The 17,868-nt window shown below is 40.6% G+C and overlaps 1 protein-coding gene across 1 annotated transcript in view; it reads right to left on the reverse strand.

Annotated features, from left to right (window-relative positions):
• LOC126297680 (protein crumbs) overlaps positions 1-17,868 on the reverse strand; it is a 355,128-nt gene that overhangs the window by 196,039 nt on the left and 141,221 nt on the right. Inside the window, exons 6-7 of the mRNA XM_049988790.1 lie at positions 16,672-16,782; positions 15,554-15,668 (exon numbers count right to left, since the gene is read on the reverse strand). Coding sequence (XP_049844747.1) covers positions 15,554-15,668; positions 16,672-16,782 — 226 coding nt within the window. The remainder of the gene's footprint in view (positions 1-15,553; positions 15,669-16,671; positions 16,783-17,868) is intronic.

A 17,868-nucleotide genomic window follows, 5' to 3' on the forward strand; every position in this document is an offset into this window, starting at 1 on the left:
GTGCACAAGTTCATAGCATTTTTCCATAAGTTCAATAAACACAACAGATACACATAACAGACACTTGACTCATCAAGAATATAGTCTCCTTCACTGCTTACAACAGTCTCTCAATGCCTGGGTAAATTTTCGATTCTGCAACTGTAGAACTCACAGGGTTTCAAGGCGAAGAACTCATCGAGCCATGTTTGCAGAGCATTTTTATATCATTTTTATATTTTTAGCTGGAAAGGAACTTCCTTGAAGCTTGTTTAATAGAGAGCAGTAGAGGTGAAAATCTGAGGGTGCAAGCCCAGGTGAATAAACATGGATGTATAATGACTTCCCAATTCCACTCCTGTATAGCAATTTTGTCAGTCTAGCAGAATACAGGCAAGTGTTATTGTGGAGTAGGATCACTTCACACCATCTTCTTGGGTTGTGTCTGCAAGACGTCTCAGTTCTTGATAATAAATATCAGCAGTGATGGTTACACCTCAGGGAAGCAATTCTTAGCACAGCACACCATCACTGTTCCACTAGATGCATAATATTGTTGTCATAGCAAGAACAAACATGATTTAGGGAACATAGTACTTTATATACAGGTTGTGTGTAGCACTGAACAAATTGAGTTGACAACAGTAATACAACATAAAGAATATGCGGAGCACTTGTTAGCAATCGCTTAAATAATGCTGTTTTTTGGGCAGCTCACCAGGTCGCCTCAAGAAGCCGGCCTGTAAACTATAAAGAAAAGGTGTATGCTCTTTGAAGCCGCACACTTCAAAAGTGAAGGTACACCCTCCCTTCTAGGGGGCATGAAAAATAATATACACACACAAAAGGGTAGGCAAATAAAAATGCATGGCATAGAAAAAAAAGACACTCTTACTGAGTGAGTGAGTGAGAGAGAGAGAGAGAGAGAGAGAGAGAGAGAGAGAAACACTGATCTTACAACACTATGACATTAAGAGTCACAGAAAATACCAATGACAATGCTGACATCCACTTCATCGCCCAACAACGGCGGCTACTGCAGTAACTGGCGGGCAGGCACTGGCCAGTAGGGGCAGAAATGACAAGGGGGCATGTTGGCGTGCTGACCTCCCACTTGTGAGAGGCCGTAGGGCAGTACCAGGGACAGCACCTCCATAGCGAAGTCCTCAGGTTAGTGATCAGCAACAGAGACATCAACAGGTGTGTCACAGACAACAGCCACACAGGACCTAGCAACAGAGGTGGCAGCAGGTGCAGTGGGGGGCTGCACAAGCAATGGCAGTTGAGGAGTGGGAGCAGAAGTTGGAACATCAGACAGCAATCTGCCAGGCAGCGACCCCTTCTGTGGCGAGAACCACACTGTCTGCGACACAGGAAGAGGCATCGGCAGCAGCAGGGCTTGGAGAGGTGGTGGGCCCTACGGAACACTCCAACACGCACTGGCACAGCTGGTCGAAGTGACCGGATGCACTGCACAAAAGAAAGGACCCGACTAAGTACAGGATCTATGGCAACAGCTCGTGCTACAGTGATGCTTCTGGTGAGAAAAGAATCATCCACTTTCTGGTTCTCAGTATGTAAATAGAAACAAAGCAACTTGTCCTGATCAAATGCCAGGTCTGGCCTCATTGGAAGGTGAGATAAGGCATTGGCGCCAGCATGTTGCACCACTGGCCAGTAATGGACCTGATAATGATAATGGGAGAGGAAGAGAGCCCACCACTGCAAGTGAAAGACTGTTTTGTCCAGTATGGCAGACGAAGGGTTAAAAAGAGCAGCCAACAGCTTGTGACTTGTGATTAAATGGAACCTAGAACCATGCGAGAAGATGTGAAATTTCTTGAGGGCAAGCACAATCACTAAAGCCTCCTTTTCAATCTGAGAATACTGCTGCCGAGTGGGAGTAAAGTCTTAGAAGCGTAAGCAATGGGCTGTTCAAGATTCACATGAACCAGGACGTGCACTATGTGATAAGAGGTATCTAGACACCTTCTCTGAAAATGACTTACAAGTTTGTGGCGCCCTGTATCAGTAATGCTGGAATTCAATATGGTGTTGGCCCACCGTTAGCCTTAATGACAGCTTCCACTATTGCAGCCATATGTTCAATCAGGTTCTGGAAGGTTTCCTGGGGAATGGAAGCCCATTCTTCACGGAGTGGTGCACAGAAGAGGGGTATCGATGTCAGTCGGTGAGGCCTGGCATGAAGTCAGCGTTCCAAAACATCCCAAAGGTGTTCTGTAGGATTCAGGTCAGGATTCTGTGCAGGACAGTCCATTACGGGGATATTATTGTCGTGTAACCACTCAGCCACAAACTGTGCATTATGAACAGGTGCTCGATTGTGTTGAAAGATGCAATCGTCATCCCCAAATTGCTCTTCAACAGTGGGAAGCAAGAAGGTGCTTAAAGCATCAATGTAGGCCTGTGCTGTGATAGTGCCATGAAAAACAATAAGGGGTGCAATCCCTCTCTATGAAAAACACCACGTCTCCCAGCCAAGCGATGTCTGCATGTTCGTGGCAGGTCACTCTCCTGTCAGTGCAACCATCGTCGTTTCTTGCATCGGCTGAAGATTGGGACTCCTACGAGACATGGTTACACCGACACTTCCAAGATTTTCCCTTGGGTGATGCAAACCAGTGTAAGGCTTTCTTTCTTTCTCATCTTTCACCACACATGTATCAACTGTTGTGCCAATTTGCTTCTTTGCAAGAATCAGCCAACTTATTATTTGATGAAATGTGCAAGCCTCTTTTAACCTATTACTGTGACAGAGTGGATGTCATTTTGATGCACGTAGAATTTTACCGTTGTCAGAAACACCTTAACCAGTCTTATGAATTTGTCACTAGTACCCACCATGAATCCTATGATGATTATGTGAGGCTATTATTGGCCTGGCCCCGAGTAGGGAATTCCACAAAAAAGCACTTCAGTGTGAGAATCTGACGCTCATGGTTGAGTTCAATATAGCACAGTCCTTTGAAGTGTCTCAGGCCACAGGTGATCAGATAGCTACATGGGGAAGGTTGCTCAGACAACCCATGTTAGGCACACAGCAAGTGTTCAGGATGATAGGGAAGCTGCTGCAGCAGTACAACCTTGAACCCAGTTTTGCCTGGGGCAGCATCGGTTATGGCCACAGCAACAACAGGCTGTGTCACAACAGTGGGCACGTGCTCTCCTTCCATCTTACTTGTACTGCTTTGTCTAACACAAGTGTGCTGTGTATCCTAATCATTGGGCACTTTGAAACAATTGTCGAAAGAAAGGCCACACTGCATCAGTTTGTAACTCCTCTATGAACATGGTGGACACAGCAGTACTGAAGGGCATAAACTGTATCTCTACAATTACTCTTTCCCTGAACATTTTTTTTATTGACTTGTGTATGTTTAATAAACTGTTAAAAATCCAAGAGGACACAGGAGTTGCAGTGACTTTAATAAATGCACAAACATATGTGGACTTGGCTCCCCTCCCCTCCCCTCACACAGGTTTTGCAGAAGTTGGTTAACTACAATAAGCAGCAGATTCCGAGCCTAGGTCATCCTCCCTCCCCTGTCTCTTGTCGGTATTTTTCGCCATCTCACTTTCCTTGTTGTGGATGATTCTGATACTGCAGACCTGTTGTTGTTAGATGCGTTTAATGCTTTTGGTTTCTCTATTGCACATCAGGTAGATTTAGTGCCAGATCAAGTTCCGTATTAGCAGCTGGAGTCGCTCTGCTCTGAGTTTTCGTCTCTGTTTTCCCCTGGGCTAAACTGTGTGTTTTCAGGCCTATATTAGCATGAAAGAGTCTGCCAACCCTCATTTGGGGGGGGGGGGGGGTGATAGGTGCTTATCACATTGTGTGACTCTGTCAAGGTCAAAGTAGACCATTTGGCATCACTCAGTGTCATTTGGCTTATTTCTTTCAGTGAATGGGCTACACCACTGTTCATTGTTAAGAAGCTGAAGGCTGAGCTACGTATCTGGGGTGACCTGACTGTCATGATTAATGCATAGTATGTGACAGGTACATACCCTTTGCCCCACCCTGACAAGTTGCTTGCAAAATTGTCAGTTGGTCACTAATTTTCCAAGATTGATTTGTTGGAAGCATACCTCCAGTTCCTGTTGGATGAGATTACTGGGCACCTTCTCATTGTCAGTACATCTTTCAGCCTATATCATTAACTACACTTGCCTTTTGGTGCCCACAATTTTTCAGCACTTTTTAGAACAGCTGACAGCCTCTGTACCCGGTTGCATCAATTACCTCGACGATGTCGTTGTTTTGGGTTCTTCCACCGAGGACCACCTTAGCAACCTCTGATTGTTGTTTCCTGTTTTGCAGTCTGTGGGCCTCAAGTGCATATCTAGATTTTGAGGTTTATCACACAGGGGTCAAGCCACTGTGTCACCATATTGATGCAATTGCGTCTTTGCCACAGTCGACCTCTGCTAAGGGAGTGCAGGTGTTTCTAGATAAAGTTGCGTACTGCCATAAGTGTTTACGGGATGCATCCACTGTCACTCAGCCATTGCTGCATGCACTTTTGTGTAAAAATGTGCCTTTTACGATCCACAGCTTGTGATCTAGCACTTGCTTTGTTTAAATCTAAGCTTTAATCTGCCCCATGTCTGGTCATTTTTCAGCCAGCTCAGCATCTCGTGTTGGCTTCAGATGCCTCTCAGCATGGCTTTGGTGCAGTGTTGGTGAACAAATACACTATGTGATCAAAAGTAAACAGTCACCCCACCCAAAACTGATGTTTTTCATATTAGGTGCACTGTGCTGCCACCTACTGCCAGATACACCATATAAGCGACCTCAGTAGTCAGTAGTCATTAGACATTGTGAGAGAGCAGAATGGGATGCTCCACGGAACTCATGGACTTCGAATGTGGTCAGGTGATTGGGTGTCAGTTGTGTCATACATCTGTACCCGAGGTTTCCACATTCCTAAACATCCCCAGGTCTGCTGTTTCCAATGTAATAGTGAAGTGGAAACATGAAGGGACATGTACAGCACAAAAGCGTACAGAGCAACCTCATCTGTTGACTGACAGAGACCGCCAACAGTTAAAGAGGGTAGTAATATTTAATAGGCAGACATCTATCCAGACCATCACAGAGGAATTCCAAACTGCATCAGGATGCACTGCAAGTACTATCACAGTTAGGTGGGAGGTGAGAAAACTTGAATTTCATGGTCGAGCGGCTGCTCATAAGCCACACATCACGCCGTTAAATGCCAAACGACACTTCGCTTGGTGTAAGGAGCGTAAATGTTAGATGATTGAACAGTGGAAAAACGTTGTGTGGAATGACAAACCATGGTACACAATGTGGTGATCTGATAGCAGCGTGTGGGTATGGTGAATGCCCAGTGAATGTCATCTGCCAGTGTGTGTAGTGCCAACAGTAAAATTCGGAGAAGGTGGTGTTAATCATGTTTGCTGTGGTCTGTCCAATGGCATTATCCCCACACATGCCACAAATGTTTCTGGCTGCCTCGGCAGCTGTCACTCCTCTACTGAACTCAAACAGAAGAAATTCTGAAATTAGGAAGATAATAAAACTCTCTCAAGAATAAAAGCTCACATGGAACTGATGGCATCTCCAGTAGGATAATATAAGCTTGTGCCCAAGAAATAGTGGGATTCTTAGCCACAAATGTAATAGCTCTCTGAAGCAGGGTATTTTCTCAGATAGACTGAAGTGTGCCATTGTCAAACCACCGCATAAAAAAGGGGATACGTCTGATGTCAACAACTACCGCCCAATCTCTCTTCTGTCTGTCTTATCCAAAATTCTTGAAAAAGTAATGTATTGTAGAGTAGCTTCACACCTTTCTAAAAATAAAGTTTTAACAAAATATCAGTTTGGTTTTCAGAAGGGTTTTTCAACGGAAAATGCTATATATACTTTCTCTAATGAAATATTAAATGCTCTGAGAAACCGGAAGTCACTCATTGGGATTTTTTGTGATCTATCAAAGGCTTTTGATTGTGTAAATCATGGACTACTTCTAGATAAGCTCAAGTACTGTGGCATGAATGGGACAGTGCTCAAATGGTTTAAATCATACCTAACTGGAAGAGTGCAGATAGTTGAAATAAACAGTTCACATTTGTTGTTGTTGTTGTAGTTGTCTTCAGTCCTGAGACTGGTTTGATGCAGCTCTCCATGCTACTCTATCCTGTGCAAGCTGCTTCATCTCCCAGTACCTACTGCAACCTACATCCTTCTGAATCTGCTTAGTGTATTCATCTCTTGGTCTCCCACTACGATTTTTACCCTCCACGCTGCCCTCCAATGCTAAATTTGTGATCCCTTGATGCCTCAGAACATGTCCTACCAACCAATCCCTTCTTCTGGTCAAGTTGTGCCACAAATTCGTCTTTTCCCCATTTCTGTTCAGTACCTCCTCATTAGTTATATGATCTACCCACCTAATCTTCAGCATTCTTCTGTAGCACCACATTTCGAAAGCTTCTATTCTCTTCTTGTCCAAACTAGTTATCATCCATGTTTCACTTCCATACATGGCTACACTCCAAACAAATACTTTCAGAAACGACTTCCTGATACATAAATCTATATTCGATGTTAACAAATTTCTCTTCTTCAGAAACGCTTTCCTTGCCATTGCCAGTCTACATTTTATATCCTCTCTACTTCGACCATCATAAGTTATTTTACTTCCTAAATAGCAAAACTCCTTTACTACTTTAAGTGTCTCATTTCCTAATCTAATTCATTCAGCATCACCAGATTTAATTTGACTATATTCCATTATCCTCATTTTGCTTTTGTTGATGTTCATCTTATATCCTCTTTTCAAGACACTGTCCATTCCGTTCAACTGCTCTTCCAAGTCCTTTGCCGTCTCTGACAGAATTACAATGTCATCGGCGAACCTCAAAGTTTTTACTTCTTCTCCATGAATTTTAATACCTACTCCGAATTTTTCTTTTGTTTCCTTTACTGCTTGCTCAATATACAGATTGAATAACATCGGGGAGAGGCTACAACCCTGTCTCACTCCTTTCCCAACCACTGCTTCCCTTTCATGCCCCTCGACTCTAATAACTGCCATCTGGTTTCTGTACAAATTGTAAATAGCCTTTCGCTCCCTGTATTTTACCGCTGCCAACTTTAGAATTGGAAAGAGAGTATTCCAGTCAACATTGTCAAAAGCTTTCTCTAAGCCTATAAATGCTAGAAACGTAGGTTTGCCTTTTCTTAATCTTTCTTCTAAGATAAGTCGTAAGGTCAGTATTGCCTCACGTGTTCCAACATTTCTACGGAATCCAAACTGATCCTCCCCAAGGTCCGCATCTACCAGTTTTTCCATTCGTCTGTAAAGAATTCGCGTTAGTATTTTGCAGCTGTGAGTTATTAAACTGACAGTTCGGTAATATTCACATCTGTCAACACCTGCTTTCTTTGGGATTGGAATTATTATATTCTTCTTGAAGTCTGAGGGTGTTTTACCTGTCTCATACATCTTGCTCACCAGCTGGTAGAGTTTTGTCATGACTGGCTCTCCCAAGGCCGTCAGTAGTTCTAATGGAATGTTGTCTACTCCGGGGGCCTTTTTTCGACTCAGGTCTTTCAGTGCTCTGCCAAACTCTTCACGCAGTATCTTACCTCACATTTCGTCTTCATCTACATCCTCTTCCATTTACATAATATTGTCCTCAAGTACATCGCCCTTGTATAAACCATCTATATACTCCTTCCACCTTTCTGCCTTCCCTTCTTTGTTTAGAACTGGGTTGCCATCTGAGCTCTTGATATTCATACACGTGGTTCTCTTCTCTCCAAAGGTCTCTTTAATTTTTCTGTAGGCAGTATCTATCTTACCCCTAGTGAGATAAGCTTCTACATCCTTACATTTGTCCTCTAGCCATCCCTGCTTAGCCATTTTGCGCTTCCTGTCGATCTCATTTTTGAGACGTTTGTATTCCTTTTTGCCTGCTTCATTTACTGCATTTTTATATTTTCTCCTTTCATCAATTAAATTCAATATTTCTTCTGTTACCCAAGGATTTCTAGCAGCCCTCGTCTTTTTACCTACTTTATCCTCTGCTGCCTTCACTACTTCATCCCTCAGAGCTACCCATTCTTCTTCTACTGTGTTTTTTTCCCCCATTGCTGTCAATTGTTCCCTTATGCTCTCCTTGAAACTCTGTACAACCTCTGGTTCTTTCAGCTTATCCAGATCCCATGTCCTAAAATTCCCACCTTTTTGCAGTTTCTTCAGTTTTAACCTACAGGTCATCACCAATAGATTGTGGTCAGAGTCCACATCTGCCCCTGGAAATGTCCTACACTTTAAAACCTGATTCCTAAATCTCTGTCTTACCATTATATAATCTATCTGATACCTTTTAGTATCTCCAGGATTCTTCCATGTATACAACCTTCTTTTATGATTCTTGAACCAAGTGTTAGCTGTGATTAAGTTATGCTCCGTGCAAAATTCTACCAGACGGCTTCCTCTTTCATTTCTTAGCCCCAATCCATAATCACCTCCTATGTTTCCTTCTCTCCCTATTCCTACTGACGAATTCCAGTCACCCATGACTATTAAATTGTCGTCTCCCTTCACTACCTGAATAATTTCTTTTATCTCATCATACATTTCATCAATTTCTTCATCATCTGCAGAGCTAGTTGGCATATAAACTTGTACTACTGTAGTAGGCATGGGCTTTGTGTCTATCTTGGCCACAATAATGCGTTCACTATGCTGTTTGTAGAAGCTTACCCGCACTCCTATTTTCCTATTCATTATTAAACCTACTCCTGCATTACCCCTATTTGATTTTGTATTTATAACCCTGTATTCACCTGACCAAAAGTCTTGTTCCTCCTGCCACCGAACTTCACTAACTCCCACTTTATCTAACTTTAACCTATCCATTTCCCTTTCTAAATTTTCTAACCTACCTGCCCGATTAAGGGATCTGACATTCCACGCTCCAATCCGTAGAACGCCAGTTTTCTTTCTCCTGATAACGACGTCCTCCTGAGTAGTCCCCGCCCGGAGATCCGAATGGGGGACTATTTTACCTCCGGAATATTTTACCCAAGAGGACGTCATCATCATTTAATCATACAGTAAAGCTGCATGTCCTCGGGAAAAATTACGGCTGTAGTTTCCCCTTGCTTTCAGCCATTCGCAGTACCAGCACAGCAAGGCCGTTTTGGTTAATGCTGCAAGGCCAGATCAGTCAATCATCCAGACTGTTGCCCCTGCAACTACTGAAAAGGCTGCTGCCCTCTTCAGGAACCACACGTTTGTCTGGCCTCTCAACAGATACCCCTCCGTTGTGGTTGCACCTACGGTACGACCATCTGTATCGCTGAGGCACGCAAGCCTCCCCACCAATGGCAAGGTCCATGGTTCATGGGGGGGGACAGTTCACATAATATGCAAAAAACTAGTGATTTCTCAAACTAGCGAACAATCAAGAATGGGGTGCCGCAAGGTTTGGTCTTGGATCCTCAGCTGTTCTTAATATATATTAATGACTTGCCATTCTATATTCACGAAGATGCAAAGCTGGTACTTTTTGCCGATGACACAAGTATAGCTATCACACCCAACAGACAAGAATTAACTGGTGAAATTGTAAACTATATTTTTCAGAAAATCATTAAGTGGTTCTCTGCAAATGGGCTCCCATTAAACTTTGACAAAACGCAGTATATACAGTTCCACAGAGTAAATGGAATGACACCATTAATAAATATGTACTTTGATCAGATATCGGTAGCTAAGGTGGAATATTCAAAATTTCTAGGTGTATGCATTGATGAGGGGTTGAACTGGAAAAAACACACTGAGGATCTGCTGTAACGTTTGAGTTCAGCTACTTATGCTATTAGAGTCATTGCAAATTTTGGAGATATACATCTGAGTAAATTAGCTTACCACACCTATTTTCATTCTCTACTTTCGTATGGCATCATATTCTGGGGTATCTCATCATTGAGTAAAAGAGTATTCATTGCACAAAAGCGTGTAATCAGAATAATTGCTGGAGCTCATCCAAGATCATCCTGCAGACACTTATTTAAAGAGCTAGGGATCTTCACTGTAGCCTCACTATTGAAATTTGTTATTAACAAACCGAACAAATTCAAATGTAATTGCAGTGTACATGGCTACAACACTAGGAGAAAGGATGATCTTCACTACTCAAGGTTAAATCTAACTTTGGCTCAGAAGGGGATAAATTATTCTGCCACAAAAGTCTTTGGTCACTTACCTAATTGCAACAGAAGTCTGAAAGATAGCACTTAAAGGGAAATTAAAAGAATTTCTTAATGGCAATTCCTTCTACTCATTAGATGAATTTTTGGATATAGTAAGTGGGTAATTTCCCCAACCCCCACAAATAAATAAATAAATAAGTAAATAAATAAAATAAAATAAAATAAAATATTGAGTGTCATGTAATATTTTGTGTAATGTAATATCTTGTATAGACACCTTTTATTAACCTGACACGTTCCACATCATTACAAAGTGTCGTATCCATGATCTATGGAACAAGTATTAATCTACTCTAACATGTCGAAAATGTTCTGATTTCTCCACTTGGCACTCCTTTTTCCAGCATCCACAGCTCCATTCATCACCACCAAATGAAAATACAATTTAAAAACAAGCCACCAATAAATAAACCCACAGCAATTAAAATTCCAATATACAAAACAAAAACACTACAAACCTATGCACCAACCTAATAGTTCAAAGTACAAAATTAACCTTTGTAAGACTTTTAATTACCTTTTGTTTGACACATAATTACGACATTACAAGTCTTTTGAAAAACTAATGTAAATGTCTTTTTTTCCAAATCCCTTCTTTCAGCTCTTTTCAATAAATATCCTTCAAGTTGCACTGATCCATGAATTCCCTAAAAGACTCAATGGAGGGACAAAAAAATGTTTACATGTAGTTTATTTCTCTTTTGAGTTAAGAAAAAAAAATAAATGGGACCCCAACTTGGGCTATACAGGAGATGCTACTGACACCCCCCCCCCCCCCCCTCTCAAACTCAACATTGTAATTACTCTCCTCCAGTTTTGTTAAACACATAACATCACAGATGCATGAATAAAACTGCCACATTATCTCTGGATTGTTTTGGTAGAGCCACATTTCATTGCCAGTTATTTTTAACAGCAATCTATGGAACTAAATCTATCAAGTATCTTGGAAGAATGTACAATTAGACTTTAGAATATTCTTCCAGTGCAGTACAGTTTCTTCAGGACCTACTATTTCTTTGGTCAATGTGAATAATACTTCTGAAAGCAATCTGTCCATACTGACAGTTAATCTGGACATCACTACTGCAGCACCATCTGCATCTGGTGCCAATGAGACGCATGTGAAAAAGGTGGAGACTCTTCTATTCTCACATACGAGGGCTGCTATATATATTTCTGGCCTAGGCAACACTAAGTGTTGCCAGGTGCAATCTGACATTTCCATTGGAAAGTTTGACATTTTTTAGCATAAATGTACTCAGAACTTTTTGACTTACGACAATTTTTTTTCTTTTACAGGGACTTGAAGAAATCAATTTGGCACAAAAATGGAATTAACTCGTGAACATTTTCGTGCTATCATTTTTCACAACTTTCGACGTGGATTATCACGACAAGAGTGCATCGATGAACTTAAATCTTTGTATGGCGACGAAGCACCATCCTATAGCACTGTGAAAAACTGGTATAACGAATTCAATCGTGGCCGACGCTCGCTCAAAGACGAATTCCGTGAAGGTCGTCCAAAAACAGCCGTTGTGCCAGAAAACATCGATGCCGTACGTGAACTGATAATGCAAGACCGTCATGTGACATACCGTGAGATAGAGGCATGCCTAGGCATTTCTCCCACCAGCATACATTCGATATTACATGAACACCTGGCCGTAAAAAAGGTTTGTTCTCGTTGGATCCCGCACAATTTGACAATCGCTCAAAAGAAAGCTCGTGTGGATTGGTGTAAAGAAATGCTGAAAAAATACGATCGCAGTGCTTCAAAAGACGTTTATAAGATCGTCACAGGTGACGAATCATGGATCTATGCGTATGAGCCCGAAACAAAACAGCAATCGACCGTGTGGGTCTTCCAAGACGAGCCAAATCCAACGAAAGTTGTTCGTGGAAGAAGCACTTCGAAGCAAATGGTCGCCTGTTTCTTCGGCAAAACTGGTCATGTGGCGACTGTTCCGCTTGAGCAACGTAGGACGGTCAATTCTGAGTGGTACACCACCATTTGTTTGCCTGAAGTCTTCGGAGAAATTCGAAAAATGAACAAGAGAAGACGAATCATTGTGCACCATGACAATGCGAGCTGTCACACATCGGCTCAAACCAGCGCCTTTTTGACTGGCCAAAACGTCGAAGTGATGGGTCATCCGCTGTACAGCCCTGACTTGGCACCCAATGACTTCTTTTTATTCCCACACATCAAGAAAAAAATGCGTGGTCAACGATTTTCGTCGCCAGAAGATGCTGTTGCAGCATTCAAAAACCATGTTTTGGAGGTGTCTCAATCGGAGTGGAAAAAGTGCTTCGAAAATTGGTTTGAGCGCATGCAAAAGTGTATAAATCTTGATGGAGAATATTTTGAAAAACAATAAACCAGTTTCGTTGATAAATATTTGTATTTTCATTATTAGGCCAGAAATATATATAGCAGCCCTCGTATTTATGTGACTACTGCACTCACATCACACTAAAGAGAAAGGCATAAGTGTACTTCAGTTATTGTTCTGGACAAGGAATGGCTGAATAAAGGTTATAATAGCACTTTAATAACAACCACGAAATGTGAAGAACTGCTACATGCACACACCAATCTTGCAAATGTTGTCATGTACAATTACATATAGATGTGAAAGCTAACTGAATGTTGCAGACACACTTCATTCTTGGGACATGGATATTACTTATGCCAGGCCTGGCCAAACAGTGCTCAGAAGGAGCAAACACTCCAATTGCACTCCTGCCTAGTGCTCTGAGTGCACCACCGAGTGGGGCTGCGGGATGAAGAGGAAAAACAAAAGGAAGACTGCAGCTGGACACTGCAAAAGCAAGGCAGTCACCTTGCCACATGCCAAGCAGTTTGCTACAGCAGCCAGTAGTGTTAAATTAGATATACATTTTGCATTGGGAATTATATGCCATCTATGAGCTTGACAAAATAAAGAAAAATGGAGATACCATTCAATATGAAATGGGAATCGTTTTACATTTTCATACTGTTTGAAGGCTATGCGAAGCACTTAATATGCCATCACGATGTTATGAAATGGAAAGAAACACACCCTGGATCATCAGTACACCACCAGCCACAAAAATTATATGATGCACATGTCTTCTGGTGAACAGGAGAGAATGATAGGTGAACTGAAGGCTACCCTTCGGGAAAAACAGAGTTACATGTTATGAAAGTATAAAGAAAGAAGTACATAAATATATAACTAAGTACATGCAGTAACAGAAGAAACGTGTTTACAAATGTGAAAGATAATCATTATTTTGAGTACAATTTGCAGTTATAACCATTTAAGAATGTACAATTTGTTTCTAAAGAAGGAAGACGACATCAAGGGGCTATCACAACATGTGAGCTACAAAATAACTTTCAAAACTGCAAAGCATAGAAGACCATTTTGTGATGGATAGTACATTAAGAAAAGTATAGTATAAACAGTAAAGGTTTCATGGCAGGCAGAAAAAATGTATAGCAGAGACAGTTAAAGTTTTGTGGCAAGCAGAACTGTCAAAGTTTGAGCAAGTAGCCCTTTCTTGACATAAAGTAGTACGGTACATTGCTGTGATGGCTGCCATTGTACAGTGTCTGCTGCCTCAAACAGCATCCAAGTTCATAGCATTTTCCTTCGCACTTGACAATTTACTGATGTGTCAAATTCAGCCCAGATGGTGATTTTCATGCTGCGAGTCAACACCAAGTTACAAATGATGGAGGAGCTTCTAAGTTTAATGTCACTTAAGGATACCACCACTGTCAAGAGCAGTTTTGATGCTGTGGAGATGTTAATTTATTCCTTTGGAGTGGAATGGAAGTGGCTGATCAGTATCACATAAGACAGTGCACCATCAGTGTCAGGAATCAAAGTAGTCTTATTAGCTCGATTAAGGGAGAAACTGAAATTTGCTGGGACCTCATTGATAGCTGCCATTCATTGCCCGAAACATAAAAGCACTATATGCTAAATCAGTAAAAGTAAATGGTATATTGAACGTTATTGTCCATACAGTGAACTATATTTGGTCACACTGAATTCTTGCCTGATATTGAAGCCAAATATGCCAATATTCAATACCTCTGAAGTTAGGTGGTTAAGTCATGGATGAGTTCTCACAATGTTCCTTAATTTGTGGGAAGAGATAGCAATATTCCTAGAGATAAGTGGAAAAGAAGACAGGAATCTCTGTGGTCACTGTTGGTTTGCTGACTTCACTTTTACAGTCCACATCACCGATTAAATTAGTTCATTAAGTCTCACAATGAAAGGGAAGAATCATTTGATAACAGATATGGCAGACACAATTGATGCTGTCAAACAAAAATTAAACCTATGGAGAAAAATTTGCGTGAAGTTCATGATATGGAGCGTTGTATGGAACTCAAAAGTTGTCAGTTGTGCACCAGACCAAAACTGAAAAACTTTGCAGCACTCTTCTCAGTTACAGAATGTTTTATGCATGACACTAGTGCTGTGCTGAGCATTGCATCAGGAGCAGTAATAGTGAGGTAGGCTCCCACTGCCACACATATTGCAGACTCATACCTCGGACTCTGGCATTAGACTTGCCACACTATATGAGTTAGGAGCAGTCTTGGAATGAAGTCCAACAAAACTGTTGCATCATTTGCATTTCAGACTGGTGAGCCAATAGATTTGGTTCACACAGCTGTGCAGAAATATGAACTGAAACCTTACAAAGTAATGGTAGTGCACTGACTAACCAACTCAAATACAGTTGCTCAACTTCAATACTATTATTAGGCAGCTACTCTGTACAGTGCTGCTTCTGTAACGAACTATGGCCAGATAGGGTTTTGTTCTTTGAGCAGCTTAGTATGCTGTGTCTTGAGATTGCACACTATTTATTGGAGGGAGGGACGGAGGATGGGTGGAATGGTAGGAAGGAAGAGATAGAGAGGGGAGGGGATAACTTAATCTTCATTTTGTTTCATAAAATTATGTTGGTTCTCTATGATGTTTCTGCTTCAAACAGGAAGGTGATTTTCTTTATTCTCTTCACTTAATTTCCAGGCTACTGTGGTGCTGTATGTATCTGTACAGGTGACTAAGCTGATGGTGATGTCAATGTGATAGAACACCCTCCTTTTACAACTGCAAAGCACATCAGTTTAAAATGCTTCTGTTGTCTGACTGAGTGATTTACTCAGTGCTGGTTTCCCTTTTATTGTACTTTGGATCTACATTCTTATTTTCTACAAAATGGATATTTTGCTTACAATATTTAAAAGTACATGTATTATTTCTCACTCACCCATGGCTGCAGTTGCAATAATAGCTATTTACTTGGTCCACACATGTTGCTCCATTCCTACAAGGACTAGACACACAATCATCAATATCGATCTCACATCTGTGACCCTCAAATCCTACAAACACAAAAAAAATCAGAAATAAAAGCAGTCATATTGTCTTATTTTATGTAACTGAACTCTCAATGTTGACTAACAAATGAAACAGAATTATGTTAAAAATTTTTTAGTATATGAAAAGTTACAGACCATATCACTACAGTCTGAGGTGGTGTAAATCCTTAACAACAAACAATAAACATAATTTTTTTGAAAGTAGGAAACACATTATTTATGATTTCTATTACATTTTCCTGTTGATAACCACTTTACTGTGAATCACCTCAATATTAAAAACATAATGAAACTTTCTCCAATTGTCAGTGATTGTAGAAAGACACAAGATGCAACTTTAGAGTTGTAGGGATTACCTGAGAACATCTATAAACAAACATAAGACAGCTGCAATGATCATGTGGTCTTAAATATAGGGCTTAAGCAACACAAAAAAAGTTAGCAAAGAAACACAAACTGCTGAGATTGAAATGTGCAATCTCGCAGGGGCAAAACGAGCGCACACAGTTTGAAAGTCAGTCAGAGCAAACAAGGCTATAAAATTAAAGTGAAAGATGAAGTGAAATCGCAGAAGTTAATTGAGACTTACTGAAAATTAGTGACTTCAGAATGCTTATAATGTTAATTATGAGGAAAGAAAGAACCAGAGACAGAGGTTAACGAATAAAAGCAAAGAAATAAATGAAAATAAAAAAGAATCTCTCTCTCTCTCTCTCTCTCTCTCTCTCTCTCTCTCTCTCACACACACACACACACACACACACACACACACACACACACACACACACCACCTTTGTTAGAACTCACTCACAACACATATGAAAAAAGATCTGAAATAATTCCATTACTTCTGCCTACAAAAGTATTACCAGCAATGTCAGTACTAATGGTATTAAGAGAACCAGGGCCCATCTGTTTTGTGAAAGCAGAAATATATGTTACTTATATATTATTAGCTCTTCATGAACTTAAATCTGTGTCACTCTGAGGTGTTTACACTACATACCTGGTAGACATGAGCATTTGTAAGTTTTGTCTTGCACATGACAAGTTCCATTATTTTCACACGGATTAGCATTACACGGATGTGTACTCATGTCAGACTCACAATGTTGGCCTGTATATCACAAAAAAATAACATTGCTTCAAAAATAGCCACTAAGTACATCTGACAACAGCATGTGAATCAGAGTGTAATTAATTATGATTACCAAATTTCTTTCAATTATGTGAAAAAGAATCAAACCAATACTGCTGAGTTGGTGTGTACACCTGATGTCATGATGTATGAAATAATTCAATATGTCATGTGATTTGGATGTCACTGTGTGTGTGTGTGTGTGTGTGTGTGTGTGTGTGTGTGTGTGTGTAAGGCACAGGAGTTGGATGGTGTGGGAGGGAGGGTGAGCAGGTTAGCTCCGTTATTTGTATTTTACATTGCACTTCCCAGTATCGTACAATACAATATCCTTCAAAGTTTTGGCATGTCCCTATTGGTCAATAAGGCAACAAGGGTTACTACAATGCCTGCATCAGTAATTGACCATGTGGCCACAAATATTGACAGGGAAAAATGTGATGTAGCTGTGAAAGATCTCAGACTATCAGGCCATCTCTGTCAAATAACAACAGTAAAATCAGACATCAAATCATTCCCTAAACTACAAGCCTACAAATGACGCCTATCAGAAATCAAAATAACAGATTTTTCAAAGGAACTAGCATAAAAAGCTGGGATGGAGTGTATAATGAAACCAATGTGAATATGAAATTCTCTAAATTCTTCACATTATTTAAATTGAACTTTGAAAAGGCACTTCCAAAAGTATGCATGTATGTATCAACATCTCACATGTCTGTATCAACACCTCACAAAAACAGATTGATAACAGCAGGTATTAAGAAGTACTCCCAAACACTTAAATACCTCAGTTCCATGAAAAAGAGTTGCAATGATCCAGAATTCTTAAATTTCTATCATAAATACAAAAAGATCTATAGGAAGGTGTTGATTGCTGTAAAAAAAGTCATTTAATGACAAAATAATATATAATGCAGAGAATAAAAGCAAAGCAGTCTTGGATGTTATAAAAAAGGAAACGGCGAGAGGAAAAGAAATGCACAATAACATACTGCTAAGGGAGGGGGATAAGGTAATAAATGATCCACAACACTTGGCAAACTATGTAAATGAGCATTTTTC

Source organism: Schistocerca gregaria, chromosome X, assembly GCF_023897955.1.
Source record: "Schistocerca gregaria isolate iqSchGreg1 chromosome X, iqSchGreg1.2, whole genome shotgun sequence".
NCBI lineage: Eukaryota > Metazoa > Arthropoda > Insecta > Orthoptera > Acrididae > Schistocerca > Schistocerca gregaria.